The 18,637-nt window shown below is 41.3% G+C and overlaps 1 protein-coding gene across 2 annotated transcripts in view; it reads right to left on the reverse strand.

The window, feature by feature from the left end:
* UVRAG (UV radiation resistance associated) overlaps positions 1–18,637 on the reverse strand; it is a 128,752-nt gene that overhangs the window by 62,245 nt on the left and 47,870 nt on the right. For both annotated transcript variants that reach the window (XM_034759150.1, XM_034759151.1), the window contains exons 7-8: positions 2,116–2,221; positions 605–731 (exon numbers count right to left, since the gene is read on the reverse strand). In XM_034759150.1, coding sequence (XP_034615041.1) covers positions 605–731; positions 2,116–2,221 — 233 coding nt within the window. The remainder of the gene's footprint in view (positions 1–604; positions 732–2,115; positions 2,222–18,637) is intronic.

Below are 18,637 nucleotides of genomic sequence, written 5' to 3' on the forward strand. Positions count from 1 at the left end.
GGGGGCCACTTGGGGATCTGGGGCAAAATCAGTACTTAGTCCTGCTAGTGAAGACAGGGGGCTGGACTCTATGACCTTTCAGGGTCCCTTCCAGTTCTATAAGATAGGTATATCTCCATAGGAGAAATCACTCTGGTATGCTGTGACTTGATAATTCTTTTACTACAGAGATTGTACAGCTAAGGCCTTGGCTACACTGGCGCTGTACAGCGCTGCAACTTGCTGCGCTCAGGGGTGTGAAAACGCCCCCCCCCCCCAAGTGCAGCGAGTGCAGACATACCTATCTCCCCTCTGAGAGGTGGAGTACTTACAGCGCTGCGAGACAGCTCTCGCAGCGCTGGCGACGCGACTACACTTGTGCTTCACAGCGCTGCCATGGCAGCGCTGTGAATTGCCAAGTGTAGCCAAGGCCTTAGTGCAATCCTTTTGGACTGAAGATATCACATAGGCCTGCAAACTTTAAAGTGGGAATCCAGCTACTTATATAAGATGAAGTGGGATCACTTTTGGAGCAGTTTAAATGCTTTCAAAGCAGGCTACTTGGCCTTTTGGATAGGGAACTGTGAATACTGGCACTGGAAAATTCCTTTCATTCTACACTCACCTTTGTTAAGTAACATATTTTGTTCCTTATGCAGCAAGGCCACCTCTCGACCCAGTGCCTTCTTCTGCCTCTCCAGCTCATGCCGAAGCACCAAAATTTTCAACTGTAAACACTCACTCTTTTTTTTCTATCAAAAAAAGTAGACAATTGATCAATAAATATACTGAAAGGATTACTTGAATTAAATACAGTAACCGATTCAATTATGTGCATTCCCCAGCAGCACCAAAAATTGGGCTAACAAGTTGCCAAGACACCATGCCTAAATTATAGTTACGAATATGATTTTCAGTAATTGATTTTTTTTTTTTAAAAGGGAACATGCACACAATTATACGCTTTGAGGGCAGCAGAGGAAAAGGTATCAATGGAGACAACATCATTTCCCAGAAACTAGCCTATCAAGTCTGGCTTTGTCTGATGTAACACGCAAGTCTGTTGGGAAGCTGCAGCATTTTGACTGGGTCAGTATATATATTTTATATATGTCTTTGCATAGAAGTATCTGTACCTTTAGGGAATATATTTGTACATACAACCTATGAAAGACAGCTAGAAACATTGCATGCCTACAAGGTATCAGTACTAAAGACAATGAACCAAATTTTGAAACAGCCACTCATCAAAATATACACCAAACCTTTGGATCTGAAGATAGTTTGTCACGTGAGTAAAATGATTAATTAGTTTTCACCCACTCTATATAGTTAAGAAACCGGATTAAACATGGATATTCCATATTTTGTCAAAACCTTAGCCTAGTTTGAGGCACTTACTGAAATTAGTTCAGTATTCTCAGTCCAAGACCTAGCACATCACAAAATGATTGACTTTCTTTTTTTAAATGGATACAAGGCACTAGGAGCCTGCCAATGGATGCCAATATAAATTTCTAAATGAAGTCACCATGAACAATTTTGGCTATATTGGCTCTCAGCTCTGAACTGAGTTCAGCTCTTCTGAGAGAGAAACTAGTGCCAATATGTTGCTTTTCTCTAAAAGCCAGTGAGAGCACAAAGCTATAACAATCATAGTTAATATTTAAAATGGATGCCTCATTTGTGTGTCTGAAAAGTTGTTACATGCATTGCACTGAGCCCAAAAGACTGGGCTGCAAATTAGAACAATTATTAGACTCAGCCCAATCAACTAGAAACCACCACACTTTCCACTGGTAGATCATTAATCCCAATCTCTAAAATTTTATTTTTGCTGGCAAATGTTTTGTATTCATTATACAGTTGATGTTTACGCACTAGCAGTGTAAAGCATTAAATGACCTATTAATTTCCCCCTCTTCCCCCCCCCCCCAGTAATGTAGATATAATCCAAAATCCAATACATTGCACTTTCCAGATAAGTTTCCATTCAAAATAGCGGGTATTAAATGTAAGGAGTGTTTTACACTGAAGCTTTAAAAGATGCTTGTGTCTCCATAGGGCATCATTTAACTGCATTCTTTTAAGGAAGTCTGCAAGAGTAAGATTTCAAAGTTGAATGTCAAAGCCTACCAGTTCATTGCTTGTGGATGTAAGTCTCAGTTTTTCTTCAATCTCCCTTCCTATTTTCTGAACAGTTACCTGAGTCTGTTTAATTGCACACTGGGCTCTATGAAGCCTGAAAATAAAACACAAGTTATAGAAGGAATGAAATATTTTTTTTTATATAATGTGCCCTTGTAATGAATATACCGGTTACTCCAAACAGCAGAAGCAGTATGAACCCAAAACTACTGACTCCTATTTGAAAAAGGGGAAGAATATAAATGGTCTCTTTAGACTTTAAGGTTTTGTAATTAGATGTCCAAAATGTAGCCCTATGGTCTTAACTCTGCCATGTGTGGCAAATGTCCTCCTCATTAGCTAGGTTGAGACTCGCACCACAGAACTTCAGAGAGTCTACAGGAGGTCAGGTAAGTGGGACATGATGGGCTGTCACAGGGGAGCCCCCACTATGCCACAGGTGACTGGAAGTATGAAGATAAGGATATTATGGGATGGTTATTACATTTTCAGCACCCCTCAATCTGGCTAATAGGAGCAGGAGGGGAGTTAGGCACTCACCACATACTGCTGAATCAATTTTTAACTAGAAGTTAAAAGAACTGTGAAGGAATTTAATAGCAAAACAAGCTTAGATACTCCTTCCCAGAGCACTAGGAAGTACCATAGGGGAATCTAGCATTTTCAATACTATTCGGGAGAAGAGGAGCGGACTCTGAAAAGATAAACATGTCAAATACTTCTCATAAGGCACATAATTCAGCTTTAATTAATTCACCAATACTATAAAACAACCAATAAACACCACCTGGGGCCGTACTTATGACTATGAGAAAACATTTGCTTTACAAGATTGTTCATCTTATCAATTTGGCTCAGAAAGGACCCTGCAGAACAGCAGCATTTTATATCCACTTTGCACACATATAAGCATTTACATGGGGTGCAAGGCGATTGAGAATAAGGTGCATTAGCTTTAATCTGTCAAGGGAACAGAACATGGGAAATTTCCAATACTCCATGCTCTCATAAGGCACAGGAGGAGTTTCCAAAGGATTCAAAGGGGAGTTCAGTGCTCAGTTCCCTTTAGGTTCCTTTGGAAATCCCAACCCATGAGTCTGGGAGCCACTTAAGAGCCCTATCATTGGAGTTGTTTTTTGTTTTGTTTTTTAAAAAGACAAATCTGTCAGGGATGGTGTAGGTATACTTGGTCCTGCCTCAGTGCAAGGGGATGGAATAGATTACTCTAGAGGTCCCTTCCAACCCTACACTTCCATGATTTAACTGGCTGAGGAACAATGTGGCTTCATATAAATCATCATATTCAAAACAGAATCCACCTAAACAAGATTTCAAGGTGAGACTATGCTTACAGTAAGGATCTCAATTTACTCATAAAATACAAAGTCAGTATTGCCAAAACACAAAGCAGCCTGAAATAGTGGTGGTGTGGGAATGCTCGTGAGTTCCGAAATACAAGTGATTCATGGCCATAATTAATGCATAATGACGTTTGTACCGTAGCTTGTTTTAGACAGGTCGTGCCAGCGGTGTCGATTGTTATCCCAAAAGAAGTACAGCTAGAGATTCTAGTTTGAACTTTTGCTTCTGAACTAGCAGTGCACTCAGCTCCTGTGGCATGACATGCTTAAATACAGAACGGCAGTGAGAAAACAGCTACACAAGTGCCATTGACTGGAACTTGAGAGAGAACTAGCTTAATTCTTGACCAGAGGATAGTTCCTGGGATGTGAAGCCGTGGAGAGATGATCATCAGAAATCCAGTGTAGGTGAACACAACTGTCAAGTCTGGATGCAGTGCTGAGCTGTTGGCCACTTTTTTCCCACATAACTGTAATTTAATAGCTTATGTTGATAGAATATGTTGTTTCCCTGTTTTCAGGTGGTGATAACTTTATATGGAAAGGTGCTACCCTGCAGTGAGAAACGTGCCACTGCCATAGTGCCTTTAACCAAGAAGTCCAATTATGAAATGACTGACATTGATCAAAAGAAGACTATGGCATGTCCCACACATGAAGTGCATCGCTCATGCTGAATCTCAGAAATTTCTAATACATGGAGGTGAGAGAATGAACCTCTGAAGGGTATTTGTATTCATTTTCAACTAAACCACTGTCATCAGTTTTAGTATTCTCCACTACGGTATTGTAACTGCCATTGCACTGTAAGTTTGAGATAGCTCTATAGAGAACAAATTTTCCACAACCTCTCTAAACCAAGTTTTCTTAAATTTTTTGCATTAATGGGTAATTGCTTGAACTACATTCTTAGAGATTTTAAGAACAGGATTTAGTGCTGCATTTGTAAAGCCAATCTTCCTTACACTTTTTACTATCAATCACCTCAATACTACTCTCTACTTACTCATAAAGACTAAACCCAGTTGGTTAGCATTTTGAAGTCAGGATTTCCTGACACATGTTCACACTAATTACAGTAGCTCCACCTGTCCCAGGAGTCTGCAGTTTTACACTTGCAGCTCACACAGAATACTTAGAGAGCTGGAGAAGTGGCTGCAGTAGAATTTTGGTGGCATTTTAGAGACAGTCCACTTGTCAGTGTTGGCAGAGACACACTATGACGCGTATTGCTGAGGATTGCAAAATGACTCCGCTCCCCGGAGGTGTTTGTGCCCTAAACACTGTTGATAAGAACGCTGTGGTTTGGCTTGACCAGATTGCATATGCCATATAAATAATAAATGACCATCTACAGCTCTTGATCCAGAGAGTCAACTCCCAGAGACCTGTTTATACCAAGGACTTTACATATTAAAACGAAGTTTATCTATATTGGACTACAATGCATCTTGAAGATCATAGCATTAGTCTGCACCAGTAATTGCTCCATTAATTTTAGAAGACTTGTCCTAATAAAGACACACAGATTAAAGTTTGTTACCCTGTAACTTTCCCCCACCTTTATCTCCATTCTAAGCAACCGGGCATTATTCCTTTTAGAAATGTGGGGAGACTGATGAAAGGAACCACTTCCAGCTTTCATAATATTTTAATAAATCTAAAATACTAGTTTTCTTTTACAAATATCCAAATAGTTATTAGCATTCTTCAAAACAGTTTGGCTCTCCACAATGGAAGCAGCTGTGTTAAATTTCAACATGCACAATATATAGTCTCGTGTTCAAACTTTACATACCAGCATACCCACAGCTAGCTCAGAATTCAACTGCCCTGGGCAGCTGAAGGGATACTTATGAAGAAAGGTCACAAATACACACCACTAGAAGAGGGAGCCAAGTCCCCAGCAAGCTGAGGAGCTCCATGTGGTAATGAGAGCAGACAGGAAAACCAAGCATGCCTGCTTCCCAGAGTCATGGACTCTGTAGGACACAGATAACTTCCTGACCCACATGAAATTCTGTACAGTTAAGCTGAGTTCTCAATTAGAGTTCAGACTGTTCACATTCCTGTCATGCAAAGTTCCTACATAAAAAAGCCTATTCCCAGTTCTGTCTTCAGTGCATAGGAACTGATTTAATCCAACAAGCTCACTAGCATTTGCTTTTGATCTTGATCTATATCCTCCCCCTTCTATCTTCTGTGGTATGAATCCTCATTTCAATCTTATGCTAAATAATTCCTTTAAAATTCTTTTGTTTATTCTTCAAAGTATTTGCAGATTTTGCTGTCCAATCCTTTCAGTCAAGCTACACATTTGATTCCTTTTAAATCTCCCCCCAAGAAACAATTCCTCCAGAACCCTGTTTCTACAGGGTTTCTCTGAATTCAGTGCAATTTATCAATGTGTGCCTAGGATTAAGATGCCCAGAAACGAACACCATTTTCCAGTTATTTATGTCGCATAGGTACACAGAGACGTTCCAGTGATGAGATGACTATACAGTTCAAAATTGCATTGGCTTATTTTGCTGCCATATCATAGGGCAGACTCCTATTTAATTTCCTGTCCTATTGATTCTGCTGTCTCAGTTTCATTGGTTTCCAGGTTACTCCTTTTCAAAGGTCTGGATCACTTCTTCTCCCCGCCACCCCCCACCCACCCACCCACTAGTTACAGACAGAGGAGGCCTGGTCTATACTAGGGAATTAGTTGAGTCTAACTGAAATCCACACCCCTGAGCAATGCAGTTACGCCCACCTAACACTCAGTGTAGACAGCAGTACATCAATGTGAGAATTCTCCCTTCTCCCTAGCGGCCACCTTTCAGGGAGGTGGTTTACCTACACTGACAGGAGAGCCCCCCTCCTGTCAGCACAGGTAGTGTCTTCACTGAAGCAGTGCAACTGAACCGCTACAGCATTTTAAGTGTACACAAGCCCACAGAAAAAGATATAGAATACTGCATTTCCCCCCTAGCTTCAATCCCCTTTAGTTCTTTTCTGCTTAACTTCAGTTCATTCTGGGCCCCTTTGTATTTTCTTCTTTCAAATCTTTGCTGGCATTTGCTGCTCCTTGCAAATTGGTATCATACTAAAAATGGGCTGTTGTATTCAGTTTTCTACATCATCAACGAAGATACTGAGTAAAATTTTCAAAAGTACCTAAGTGACTTAGGAGCCAGAATCCAATTTATGTCCCGTTTTTCAAAAGTAGAAAAATGAAAACAGGACTTAGGCACTTTTGAAAATAATATGCATTGGCAGAGCTCTGGCTAAATTATGCATTTTTTTAAAGTATTTTTTTAAAAGCCATAGCTCTCAGACACATAGTGCAATATTTCAATTAGTAACCGCCAAGAATCTCTTTCAGAATTTTTCATGTTGAGAGGTTTTATAGTCATCTCAAGCCCACATTAAGGTCGATAAACACTGCAGATATTGATACAGGCTTCCTTAAGCCAGTACGTACTTTAGCAGGATATTTTTTCAGGGTGGTGAATTTATATGCAAGTTATTCCAGACCTATTCAAATGGCTACACAGGATAATTCTATATGACAATTCAGTCCCACAATCAAATCTGCTTATATTAAATGAGAGACTTTAATTTTAAACCAAATATCAGGTAGACCTATTCTAATCATTTCTTTGTGGTGAGAAATAAAAATGGCTTAATTGGTATATTTGATTGCCCAGATGCCTTCACAACAGTGCCATTTGAAGTAAGGTATCAGTATGCAAGTATGTACACACACTCAATGAATACAGAGGATTTGTGTATTAAGTGTTGCCTTGTTAGATGGGGTGGGATCCGAGTTACTACAGAGAATGCTTTCCTAGGTGCTGGCTGGTGAGTCTTGCCCACATGCTCAGGGTTTAACTGATCGCCATATTTGGGGTCAGGAAGGAATTTTCCTCCAGGGCAGATTGGCAGAGGCCCTGGAGGTTTTTCGCCTTCCTCTGCAGCGTGGGGCATGGGTTACTTGCTGGAGGATTCTCTGCACCTTGAGGTCTTTAAACCACGATTTGAGGACTTCAGTAACTCAGGCATAGGTTAGGGGTTTGTTACAGGAGTGGGTGGATGAGATTCTGTGGGCTGCGTTGTGCAGGAGGTCAGACTAGATGATCATAATGGTCTCTTCTGACCTTAAAGTCTATGAGTTTTTTAAAAAGGCTATACAGTAAGGTTCTGTCCACAGCTGAAGTTAAACTTTCCAAAATTAAAGTTGTAAGGGATTTCCCTGTCAGTAACACTCCAATTGAACTCCCATAAAATAAATTATAGGCGTTGAGGTGTGCACTACTCACAGTAATATTATTGGGGAAGTTACGTGCACCTCTTCCCCATGCCAAGGAAGAAGGGAACTACCCATTTAGCTAGAAGTGTCACACTGTTAGGAATAGACTCACGACTGTGAGTGCCTACCTCAGGAGAGACTATCCAAAACAGGGCCAACACCCCAAACTAGTAGTATGTTCTATAATTAGATTTCACCAGTGGTAACAACATGTGAACTCCTGGATCACTGTACCAGTCTTACCATAGAGTACACAGACAATCCCCTTAGGCTCTCCAGTCTACCTTGCCACAATATATATATTTTCCCCCTCAGGTTGTTTCCAGTCCCATGAGACCAATCACTTATCCCAGATCAAATGGTACCCTAGATCTTGGATCAGTAACTGGTTAAAAAGATAGGAAACAAAAGGTAGGAACAAATGGTCAGTTTTCAGAATGGAGAGAGGTAAATAGTGGTGTCTGTACTGGGACCAGTACTGTTCAACATATTCATAAATGATCTAGAAAAGAGGGTAAACAATGAGGTGGCAAAGTTTGCAGATGATACAAAACTATTCAAGATAGTCAAGTCCAAAGCAGACTGCAAAGAGTTACAAAGGGACTTCACAAAACTGGGTGGCTGGGCAACAAAATGGCAGATGAAATTCAGTGTTGATAAATGCAAAGTAATGCACATTGGAAAACATAATCCCAACTATACATATAAAATGATGGGGTCTAAATTAGCTGTTATTACTCAAGAAAGATCTTGGAGTCATTGTGGATAGTTCTCTGAAAACACCCACTCACTGTGCAGCAGAAGTCAAAAAACAATGTTGGGAATCATTCAAAAAGGGATAGATAAGAAGACAGAAAATATCATATTGCCTCTATATAAATCCATGGTACACCCACATCTTGAATACCTCATGCATAACTTGTCGCCCCCTCTCAAAAAAGATATTGGCATTGGAAAAGGTATAGAAAAGGGCAACGAAAAAGGATTAGGAGTACAGAACAGCTTCCGTATGAGGAGAGATTAAAAGAAAACTGACTTTACAGCTTGGAAAAGAGACTACTAAGGGAGGATATTATAGAGGTCTATAAAATCATGACTGGTGTGGAGAAAGTAAATATGGAAATGTTATTTACTCCTCATAACACACAAACTTATGGGTCATCAAATGAAATCAATAGGCAGCAGGTTTAAAACAAACAAAAGGAAGTATTTCTTCACACAACGCATAGTCAACCTGTGGAACACTTTGCAAGACGATGTTGCGAAAGCCAAGACTATAAAAGAGTTCAAAAAGGAACTAGGTAAGTTCATGGAGGATAGGCCCATCAATGGCTATATTAGCCAGGATGGGCAGAGATTGTGTCCCCAGTTTCTGTTTGCCAGAAGCTAGGAATGGGCAACAGGGGATGGATCACTTGATGATTACCTGTTCTGTTCATTCACTCTGGGGCACCTGGCATTGGCCACTTGGCCATGAGTGGATGGGGCAATTAATACTTCTGTCTTATAATGGCCTACTTAATTTTTGACAGTCCTGAGGGGGTTGGGGTGGGGGGGGAGGAGGGATACAATTCCCATGCCTAGGTTCACAAGTTCAGAGCACACATTTTCAAAGTTGTAAATCAAAACTTATGTATTTCCTTATAGCACAGAATATGAATGTTACAAGTGAGATTAATATATTCATAGAGTCTTAACACTAAGTACAGTCTTATAAGACAATACCTATTTTAAACAAAACTAACATACAAATGAGCTGATTCAGTTTCCAACTGAGTTTGTCAGTTCTTAGCTAACACCTACAGCTTTGGCCAGAGCTGGCACTTAGTTTACCAGCATCACAATAACTCATGAATTGTCTTTACAGAAAATTCGTAAGAGGTCTGATTCATGTTCTAGGAAGTGTCTAGCATAGCAATGAGACTCAATTCTCTGCAGAGAAGAGTCTATCACAGGGGTGGGCAAACTTTGTGGCCTGACGGCCACATCGGGTTTCCCAAAATTGTATGGAGGCCTAGCTGGGGGGGGGGGGGGGGGGCTGTGTCTCCCCAAAGAGCCAGGCGTGGCCCAGTCCCCGCCTCCTATCCAACCCCCCCCCCGCTTATCGCTCCCTGATGGCCCCCCCGGGACTCCTGCCCCATCCAACCCGCCCCCGACCACTCCCAGACTTCCCCACCCCTGACTGCCCTCTACCACCCCATCCAACCCCCTCTCATTCCTAACACCCGGGAGCTCTGCCCCAATTCAATTCCAAACCCCCATTCCCTGCCCTCTGACTGCCCTGACCCCTATCCACACCCCCACCACTACCCCAAACTCCCCTGTCTTCTATCCAATCCACCCAGCTCCCTGCCCCCTTAGCGCGCAGCACAGAGCACCGGTGGCTGGCAGCGTTACAGCTGCGCCATCCAGAGCACCGGGTCAGGCCATGGCTCTACAACTGTGCTGCCCGGCCGCCCAGAGCATTGCACTGGCAGCGCGGTGTGCTGAAGCTGCAGGGGTGAGGGGGCACCAGGGGAGGGGCCCGGAGCTAGCCTCCCAGGCCAGGAGCTCAGGGGCCGGGCAGGAAGGTCCTGCAGGCCAGATGTGGCCTGCGGGCAGTAGTTTGCCCACCTCTGGTCTATCATTACAGAAAAGTAGTGGAACTGCCATCATCTCTGTCCTACATCACACAGACAATGATCCTGATACAACCAGTATAACACCAAATATTTAAGTCATCAACCTGTGCAGGACTCATCCTAGGTTGTTCTGGATTTTATTAGAATTAACACTTTAAAAACTAAATTCAAGGTTTCAAAGTTCACTGGCCAGACATTCCTTTGGAAGCAAGGGGATCGGAGCCAGTTTTCACAGGATGTAGGCTTAAAAAAAAAAAAATAAATAAATAAATAGTTTAGCCAGGGTTGTGTTCTTATTCAGCGTCTGCAGATTGCTCTCCAGTATCTCTGCACCAACTCAGCTTTGTCAAGCAGCAGTAGAGTGACTAACAAAAAACGACCATTTTACTGTTACTCTAGGCCCTGTGAGCTGCAGTGCAATTCTCCAAAATCATGCAAGTTTCATGTGTTTTGGAAAAGCTACATTGGGGGGAGGACCACCCAAAAGTAGTCTGAAGAGGTAGAATAGTTGAATCCTTATTCCTCTTCCCAAGCCCTTATCACAGCAATCAGGATGTTTTAGAGAGTGGAAGAGGAAACACCTTTTTCTTCCTTCTAAAAGGAAAGGGGGAAGAAAAAAAAAAAAAAAAAAAGAGGGAATGGGGTGAGTACACAAAATCAAAACTTGAGACCTTTACTAGTCAGAAACCAAAATCAAGGGGTACGTCTATACTTACCTCCAGGTTCGGCAGTAAGCAATCGATCTTCTGGGATTGATTTATCGCGTCTTCTCTAGACGCGATAATCGATCCCGGAAGTGCTCGCCGTCGACACCGGTACTCCTGCTCCGCGAGAGGAGCACGCGGAGTCGACGGGGGAGCCTGCCTGCCGCATGTGGACCCGCGGTAAAGTACCTTCTAGTTCGAACTAAGATACTTCGACTTCAGCTACGTTATTCACGTAGCTGAAGTTGCGTATCTTAGTTCGAACTGGGGGGTTAGTGTGGACCAGCCCAAAGACTGATTCCCTAAACCAGATACCAGCATTCTGGTAGAAATCCAAACTACTTCTGCTCGTCTCAGCAACAGGGCTAACTAGGCCTCTCAGCAAACCATTATTGCCAATTTAAAAAAAAAAAAAAAAAAGTGTACACACACACACACACAGTCTGAATTTTTTCAAGCCTGAACTAGTTTGTTTTCTTGAACTGGTTTCTAGATTAGCCACAAGGCTTCATACTGGAAGTGTGAACAAGGTATGGAGGCAAGACTAAATAATTTCATCTCTTTTGCATGTATGGTGAATTCTGGGCCTAATACTGGAGATCCACTGACATTAGTGGAGTACTGATGTCAACTGAGGATTGCAGAATACGGCCCTCAATCTGCAAAGTCTTTGGACTCCTTTCACCATGCTATGGATATCTTAAGACCAGAGCACTTGTGCTAATTAGTTGCAAGATCACAAGACTTTAAAGAGTGAATGATCTTTGCGTATTGACAGTCCATACAATGTCAATGACTCCATGGAGTCACTGTTGATACAAATTTGTGGTTATCAATCTATTTTCTTAAGAAATTTGTCACAGAGAGCAATCTGCTATTCATTTTCCTCTCTGTGTTTGGAGGCTATTTAGGGTTGTCGCAATTGTTAGACCATAGCTTTTATTTTGTAGACTGGTAATCTTTTCTTTTATACTTGCTATGGATTTGCGTTCAGATGAGATTTCTGATTTTATTAGACATTTACTTCTTTGATGCATAGATGTGATTAATTCTGTTTGAAAGATTATCCAATTTTTTGGATTGTTCCAATTTTTTGTTCTCTTCTTTCTATCTCTGTTGTTTTTGAACTTTTATGTACAGTATTTGAATTCTTGGTTGTCAGCCATGACTACCCAGACTAAATACAATAGTTACACATGCTACAGCTCTCTCTCACAAGAGAAATAAATATACTGAAAGTCAGATTTGCCAAAACAACCTTAGTTTACACTAAATTTATTTAAACAGAGTATTGACACTAGGGATTTAAAAAATAGAACAAAGCTTTTTTGGCAACAAGAGAGATATGGGATATCCAAATTGCAAACACCCAGCCCCACTATTAAAAATAAGACTTCTATTAAACAGATATTAAATAAAAATACAAAGCCTGTATAAACATTTCTTTACATTTGTCCAGAGACTAGATTCTAGGAAGCTCCTGCCAGACTCCAGCCAATTTAAAAGAATATATTTTACAAAAGCCCCGTTAAAATGTCATTTACTTTTGCTTCATTTCCTTTCTGTCCTACGACATCCAACAGATTTTTCTGCTTCATAATTAACCTCACCATCACCCGACTGCTTTAGAAATGTGACAATGATCTTGCAATTTGAGCTGGCTGAAGAAGCAGAAAGGAGTAGTGATGGGAAGAGGAAGGATGGAGTCTGAAGACCTCGGTTCTATTCCTGGCACTAACATTGACTTCCTGTGTGACCTTAAGGAAGGTACTTTATAGAAGAAGCGTGCTGGGGCACAGAGGTGAAGTGTAGGCTGCTGAAACTTGGACTCTTGGATGAAATGTGCTATGAAAATGCAAAATATTCAAGGGGTGACAATCCAGAACGTAAGATTATTTCCTGTTGAGTGGAAAAAGCTATCTTGAGGTGAGGCGGGTAAGCACCCACTCCTAGGATTCAAATCAACAGTAGCCAGAGTCAAAAATCATAAGGAACAGGAAAAATGTATCTGTGTTTACCTGAAAATCTTTCTTCAAGTAAGATTTTTTGGTTAAAAGAAAGGAAATGGCATTCAGAGCAGATAAAACCCAATTTTAAAAAAATGATTTTTATTTAAATTGTAAGTTTCTTTTTTAAAAGAAGCCCATTTAAAATTAAATCTGAATTTAATACAACATACATTAAGGCCTAAGCTTACAGTAATCTCTTAACACATTTGATTAAAAAAAAAGTTGTATCCATGAGCCTCAATCAAAAAAAAAACTGAGTTAAAGGCTGCTTTTCTCCATAAAGAAAGAATCACGGGAAAAACCATCTGAGGTTAAGCTTTATAATTATGGCACAATAGGTCATGTATTATATTAAGGACTTGATCCTGTGGAGGATCCCGGGATTGTGCTACTAGGTGCAAGAGACTGGCAAAGTCATCACAGGCACTGGGATTGGGCCTCTGGACTCCAGGGGACACCATAATGTATCTCATCAGGATCATCCACTGAGCCCACCTGAGTGGTCTTACACTCTTGTTTTATGGCTTCTCCCTTGAAACTCCGTTCACCACGGCAACTTACTCTCCATCTCATGCTAGAACACTGATCTGCCCAGTAACTACCAGCCCTTATTTCTGGATGGGTCTGGGCAGAGCCTTGCTCTGTCTTCTTGCACATGTACACAGGCAGAGACACAAATAAGCAGAAATCCATTAATTTCTCAACTGCCTCACTGTCGCTAAACAAATAAAATACTGCAGTGCAAAGAGGCACATGGGTTACACAAGCAGAAGTCTTGGATTGTTAGTTCTTGTTTTTTTTCCTGGGGGGAAGGGAAGGGGCAGGGGAGTTCTGTAACAAAGGAAAAGAAGCAGCGTGTGCAACCTAGGGGGACCAGATGTCCTGATTTTATAGGGACAGTCCCGATTTTTGGGTCTTTTTCTTATATAGGCTCCTATTACCCCCCATCCCGTCCTGATTTTTCACACTTGCTGTCTGGTCACCATAGTGCAACCAGAAAGGAATAACACTTGTGTCAAAGCAGGGCACTGCAGGAAGAAAGGACAGCTTTTTTTTTTTTTTTTTTTTTTTTATATAAAAAGAGTGGCGCCAAGTGCGCTGATTTCAACACCTGGGAACTGGAGGGGAAAAAACCGGCCATGGCTGCAGGCTGGAAAAGTCACCCTGTGTGGGAATAGTTTCAAGGAGTTCCTGTACCTCTGGGTGAAAAAGGAATACTTTCCAAATGTAAATAGTGCAACAAAAATGAAAGGCCTAGTTTTCAGAATGAAACGTTATGAAAGATACTCCTCAAAAGGCAGTGGCTTTAAAGACAAGGATGTGGACATGTCTTAATCTGGATCGACCTTTAGTAAAAACTTATTTTTACACCATGTGTGTGTCCTTCCTACCATGTCTTACTACTCTAGTAAATGATAACAGACTGTCATAAATTTGTGTTCTGGGTAGGTTACTTACGAATTTCAAAATATAATTGGTATATTACTTTGTTGGAGTAGTTATCAGTTACATTTTTACTGTTACTGCTGGACTTCTGAAATTATTTTTATCACTCAATATAATCAAACATCCAAGGTGAAATTTCCTGTTTAAAGTTTAGACTTTATGACTTTTAATATTTTTAAATGTCTTCAAACTGTTTGGTTTGTTGCTAGAGATAAGGGGTTAAATAGATTTAGGTCAGTGGTTCTCAAACTTTTGTACTGGTGACCCCTTTCACACAGCAAGTCTCTTGTGTGCAACCCCCCCTTTTAAATTAAAAACAACTTTTTTACATATTTAACACCATTATAAATGCTGGTGGCAAAGTGGGGTTTGAGGTGGAGGCTGGCAGCTTGTGACCCTCTGAGGGGTCACAAACCCCAGTTTGAGAACCCCTGATTTAGATAATTATGGATTTATTATTTTCTCTGTAAAGCTGGATTTAGACTAAATAAATAGTAATACAAACAGTTTCAGGAGGAGGAATCTCATTTACAATCTTATTTTTCAAATGAGAGCACTGAATAATACTCAGTGATGGATTTTTCTTTAGTCCATTTTGTTTCAGGGTCCAGCTTTGGACATAAGGGGTTATGAATGTCCACCAACAGCAACGTCAACAAACGTCAGAGTAATCTGCTAGTACAACCAGCAGGGCTGCAACTAAATATACATCAGACAGTAAAATGACCTGTGTATATTTAAAAAAAAAAAAAAAGTCCTCATCCAGTAAAGCCCATGGAGGTGTTCATAATCAGGACCAGTAAATTCCAGCAAGACTCCACAGATGAAGAGATTGCTCAATTCAAATTCTCCCTTTCATCTTGTTCAGATGAAACATTTCATTGACATAGTTCAATCCCTATGACCAGGCTACTCTCCACATGGCAGAGCACACATTGCTGGAAAGAGGAAATTGAACACTGTGCAAAAAACATTGAAGGGAAATTCTTTAATCTGAGTCTTGGTGGGTGGAGCAATGTACACAATGATCCAGTAATATATGCTTCTGTGACAACAGAAGATGGGTTTGTCTAACTTATAGCAACAATTGGTACAACAAGAAATGCCCATACACCAGTATACTTAAAAGTAGCAGTAAAAGCTGTAACAAATTTAAAAATTCAGATGTCCAGCTTTATCAGACAATGCTGTAAATGTGGATGAGAAGAAACCCAAAAGAAGATAACGAAGGGAACCTGAAACTTGTATCAGTGCAGTCTTCATCTGATGCATATTTTAGCCAAAGATTTAAGTACAACGCCAGGAAAAAAAAGGAAAAATGTTGTTGAAATTGCAAAATATTGCCATAATCATTTTGATTCAGCTTCGTTGAAGAAAGAATAAATATTGTTTCATTTTCTTTTGGGATCCACGAGTACTTTATCCAAGTATTCATTTTAAACCAGTCTGGTTTTCCAGTAGGAGACCTCAGATCCATCCAAAGATCCAGGGTTAGCTCAATCAGTCCCAAAAGTCATAGCCTCTTCAGTCAGAATGGCATAAGCAGCAGTATCACTACTGCTCTCTCATTCCCCTATTTTTTGCATTGTCCTAAGGAGCAGCAGCAAAGATTGTAAGCCATAGCAGGGACCCGGCCCAGTTTTGCAGGAGGTCACTCACCACCTCACATCCCAGGTTCTGACACAGGACACAGGGTACTTTATTTACTGTTTCCAGATGCAAAGAGGTCGACCACCAGCCCACCAAGCTGACTGATAAGTAAGCTTTCTGGAGCCACTATATTAATCAAACTTCTGCCATGCAAATATTGGGTGATCATGACTGGTCATGTACATAGAAATAAGAAACTTTGGTCCAGCCAGGACAGAAGCATATGATATGCATCTCTCTATGATAGGGCTAACTGCATTCTTCCAAATTACGAAAACAGACACGTTGACCGTAGTGACGAGAACAGGTCTGTTTTCCATGGAAGGAGCAGTGCTCCGAGATCTCAATCAATTGGTGTGTTCTAGCTGGTGGATACCATGCTCTTTCAGGTACCAATTCCCTGAAGTGAATCAGGAATTTAAAAATAAAATAAAATAAAATAAAAAAAATAAAATAAACAGAAAGATATCCAAATCTCTGCATTTATCAGTACCACAAGTGAAGAATATACAATTGGAACTACATTTGACAGAAAATAAGATGAAATGCAGAGGGCATAGCTAGATTACTGTATAGGTATGATGAACTCTATCACTGAAGCATGCACGTGAGAGATCAGAATCCCCAACAGACGCCACTAACTTGGTTTTTGTTTGGGTGGTTCTGTGGCAACACTTGTTTTCTCATTACATCCATCTTCATCTCTATTAACATTCTTCTGAGATGAAACCTTATACCCAACATCCTCAGCACAGGCCTATGACTCACTTGCCTGACACAACGAATGTGTGTATCCTTATCACTGTGTTTGCTTCAATTTCCTATATAGAACCCTGATCGGAGCGAGGGGAGCAGGGGGGAAAAGGTCCAGGGAGAGAGAAGTTAATTTCATAGATACATAGATCTGACCTCCTGTCTAACAGGCCATAGAACTTTCCCAAAAATTCCTAGAGCAGATTTTAAAAATGGTCAATGATGGAGAATCCTCCACAACCCAGGGTAAAATTGTTCCAGTGGTTAATTACCTTCACTTAAGAATTTACACCTCATTTCCAGGGCAAATTTCTTTAGCTTCAACTTCCAGCCACTGGATCGTGTTACACCTTTCTGATAGACTGAAGAGCCTACTATTAAACATCTGTTTCTATAATCCTGCTTCAGAGGGGGAGTGAAACCAAGCTCAGAGGTTGCTCTGAAAATATTTCACGGGGCTAGAATCTCCCAACCCTAAAAGGAGCTGGGGCACTCCCCTCCCCCCACATGTGCTCCTTCAGGGTCACTTAAGGAAGGTAGTATTGGCCCAGAGTTCAAAAAATGGGCTCCCCAGAAGGCCTACCGCCTCGACTGCTTATTATTCACATGGGCCAAGTAGGTCTGCTTTCCTTAGAAGTCTCAGCCTGGCTTGTGAGTAGGGATCCCTGCTGTTACAGAGGTGACAGCAGGGGGGGAGAAGCTGAGCCCAAAGGCCTCTTACTGTACTCCAGCACTGGTAATGTCTGTGCAATGTTCTGTTCCTTTCCCACCCATGAGGGGACAAAGGGGGAGAGATGGCTGAGCTCCACAACCAGAGGCGCAGTGGCTGGTGCAGCTGTAAAGACTTGGGCACCATCTTCCATCTAGTACACTGCCCTTCTGGCTTCACTTCCCACATGGAGATGGGGGGAAAAGGTGGCTGCTTTCCCTGAAGCCAGTTCTTGTCCAATTCTGTCTGACTCCTTTCCTGCTAGGGGACAAAGTGACCCCACCCAGCCTGGGCTGCATCTTAAATTATTTAAGCCACTGAGTGGTAAGCTGCAATGTCAGAAGTTATTACGGTGAGAAGGGATGAATTGGAGGAAGCCGTTTATTACTTTTGCTATTCAGTATAAGAACCTAGCAGCTAAAAACCATGGCCCACCTGTTCCCCAAAGCACAGTAATCAGGTGCGTCTTCTTGGCTTCGAAACTTAGGGAGAACGAATACACGTCCTAAAGTAAACAAGGCTTTGCCCTCTGGAGTTTTAGCTTCCCCAACATTGCTACCCTGGCTCAGCTTCGGCAGTTTTAGAAGCAATGGGAACGTACTGGCAACCACTGACATTTTAGCCACAATGCCATCTAGACCTGCTTCGAGAGGAGTTAGAGGACATTATGGTTAGCGCCTTGGCAGCTGTCTGGAGCTCTGCTTAAGTTGTTGTTACCAATGGAAAAACTGGTGCTACATTTTAGAAAAAATTCTAGTGCAGAAACAAGCAAGTCTTTTCTATGTTTACATATAGCTATAAATATAGTATGGCTGAAATACGTCTTAACTGCAGTGAAAGTTGCCAGAGCGTAATCACACCTACAGGGCCCTCCTTCAGAATGCACTTTGTGCAGTCCAACCATACAGGGATCAGGAGCAACAGCAAATCCTGGAGGACAAGAACTACATAGCACTA

The sequence above is a fragment of the Trachemys scripta genome, chromosome 1 (genome assembly GCF_013100865.1).
Source record: "Trachemys scripta elegans isolate TJP31775 chromosome 1, CAS_Tse_1.0, whole genome shotgun sequence".
Lineage (NCBI taxonomy): Eukaryota > Metazoa > Chordata > Testudines > Emydidae > Trachemys > Trachemys scripta.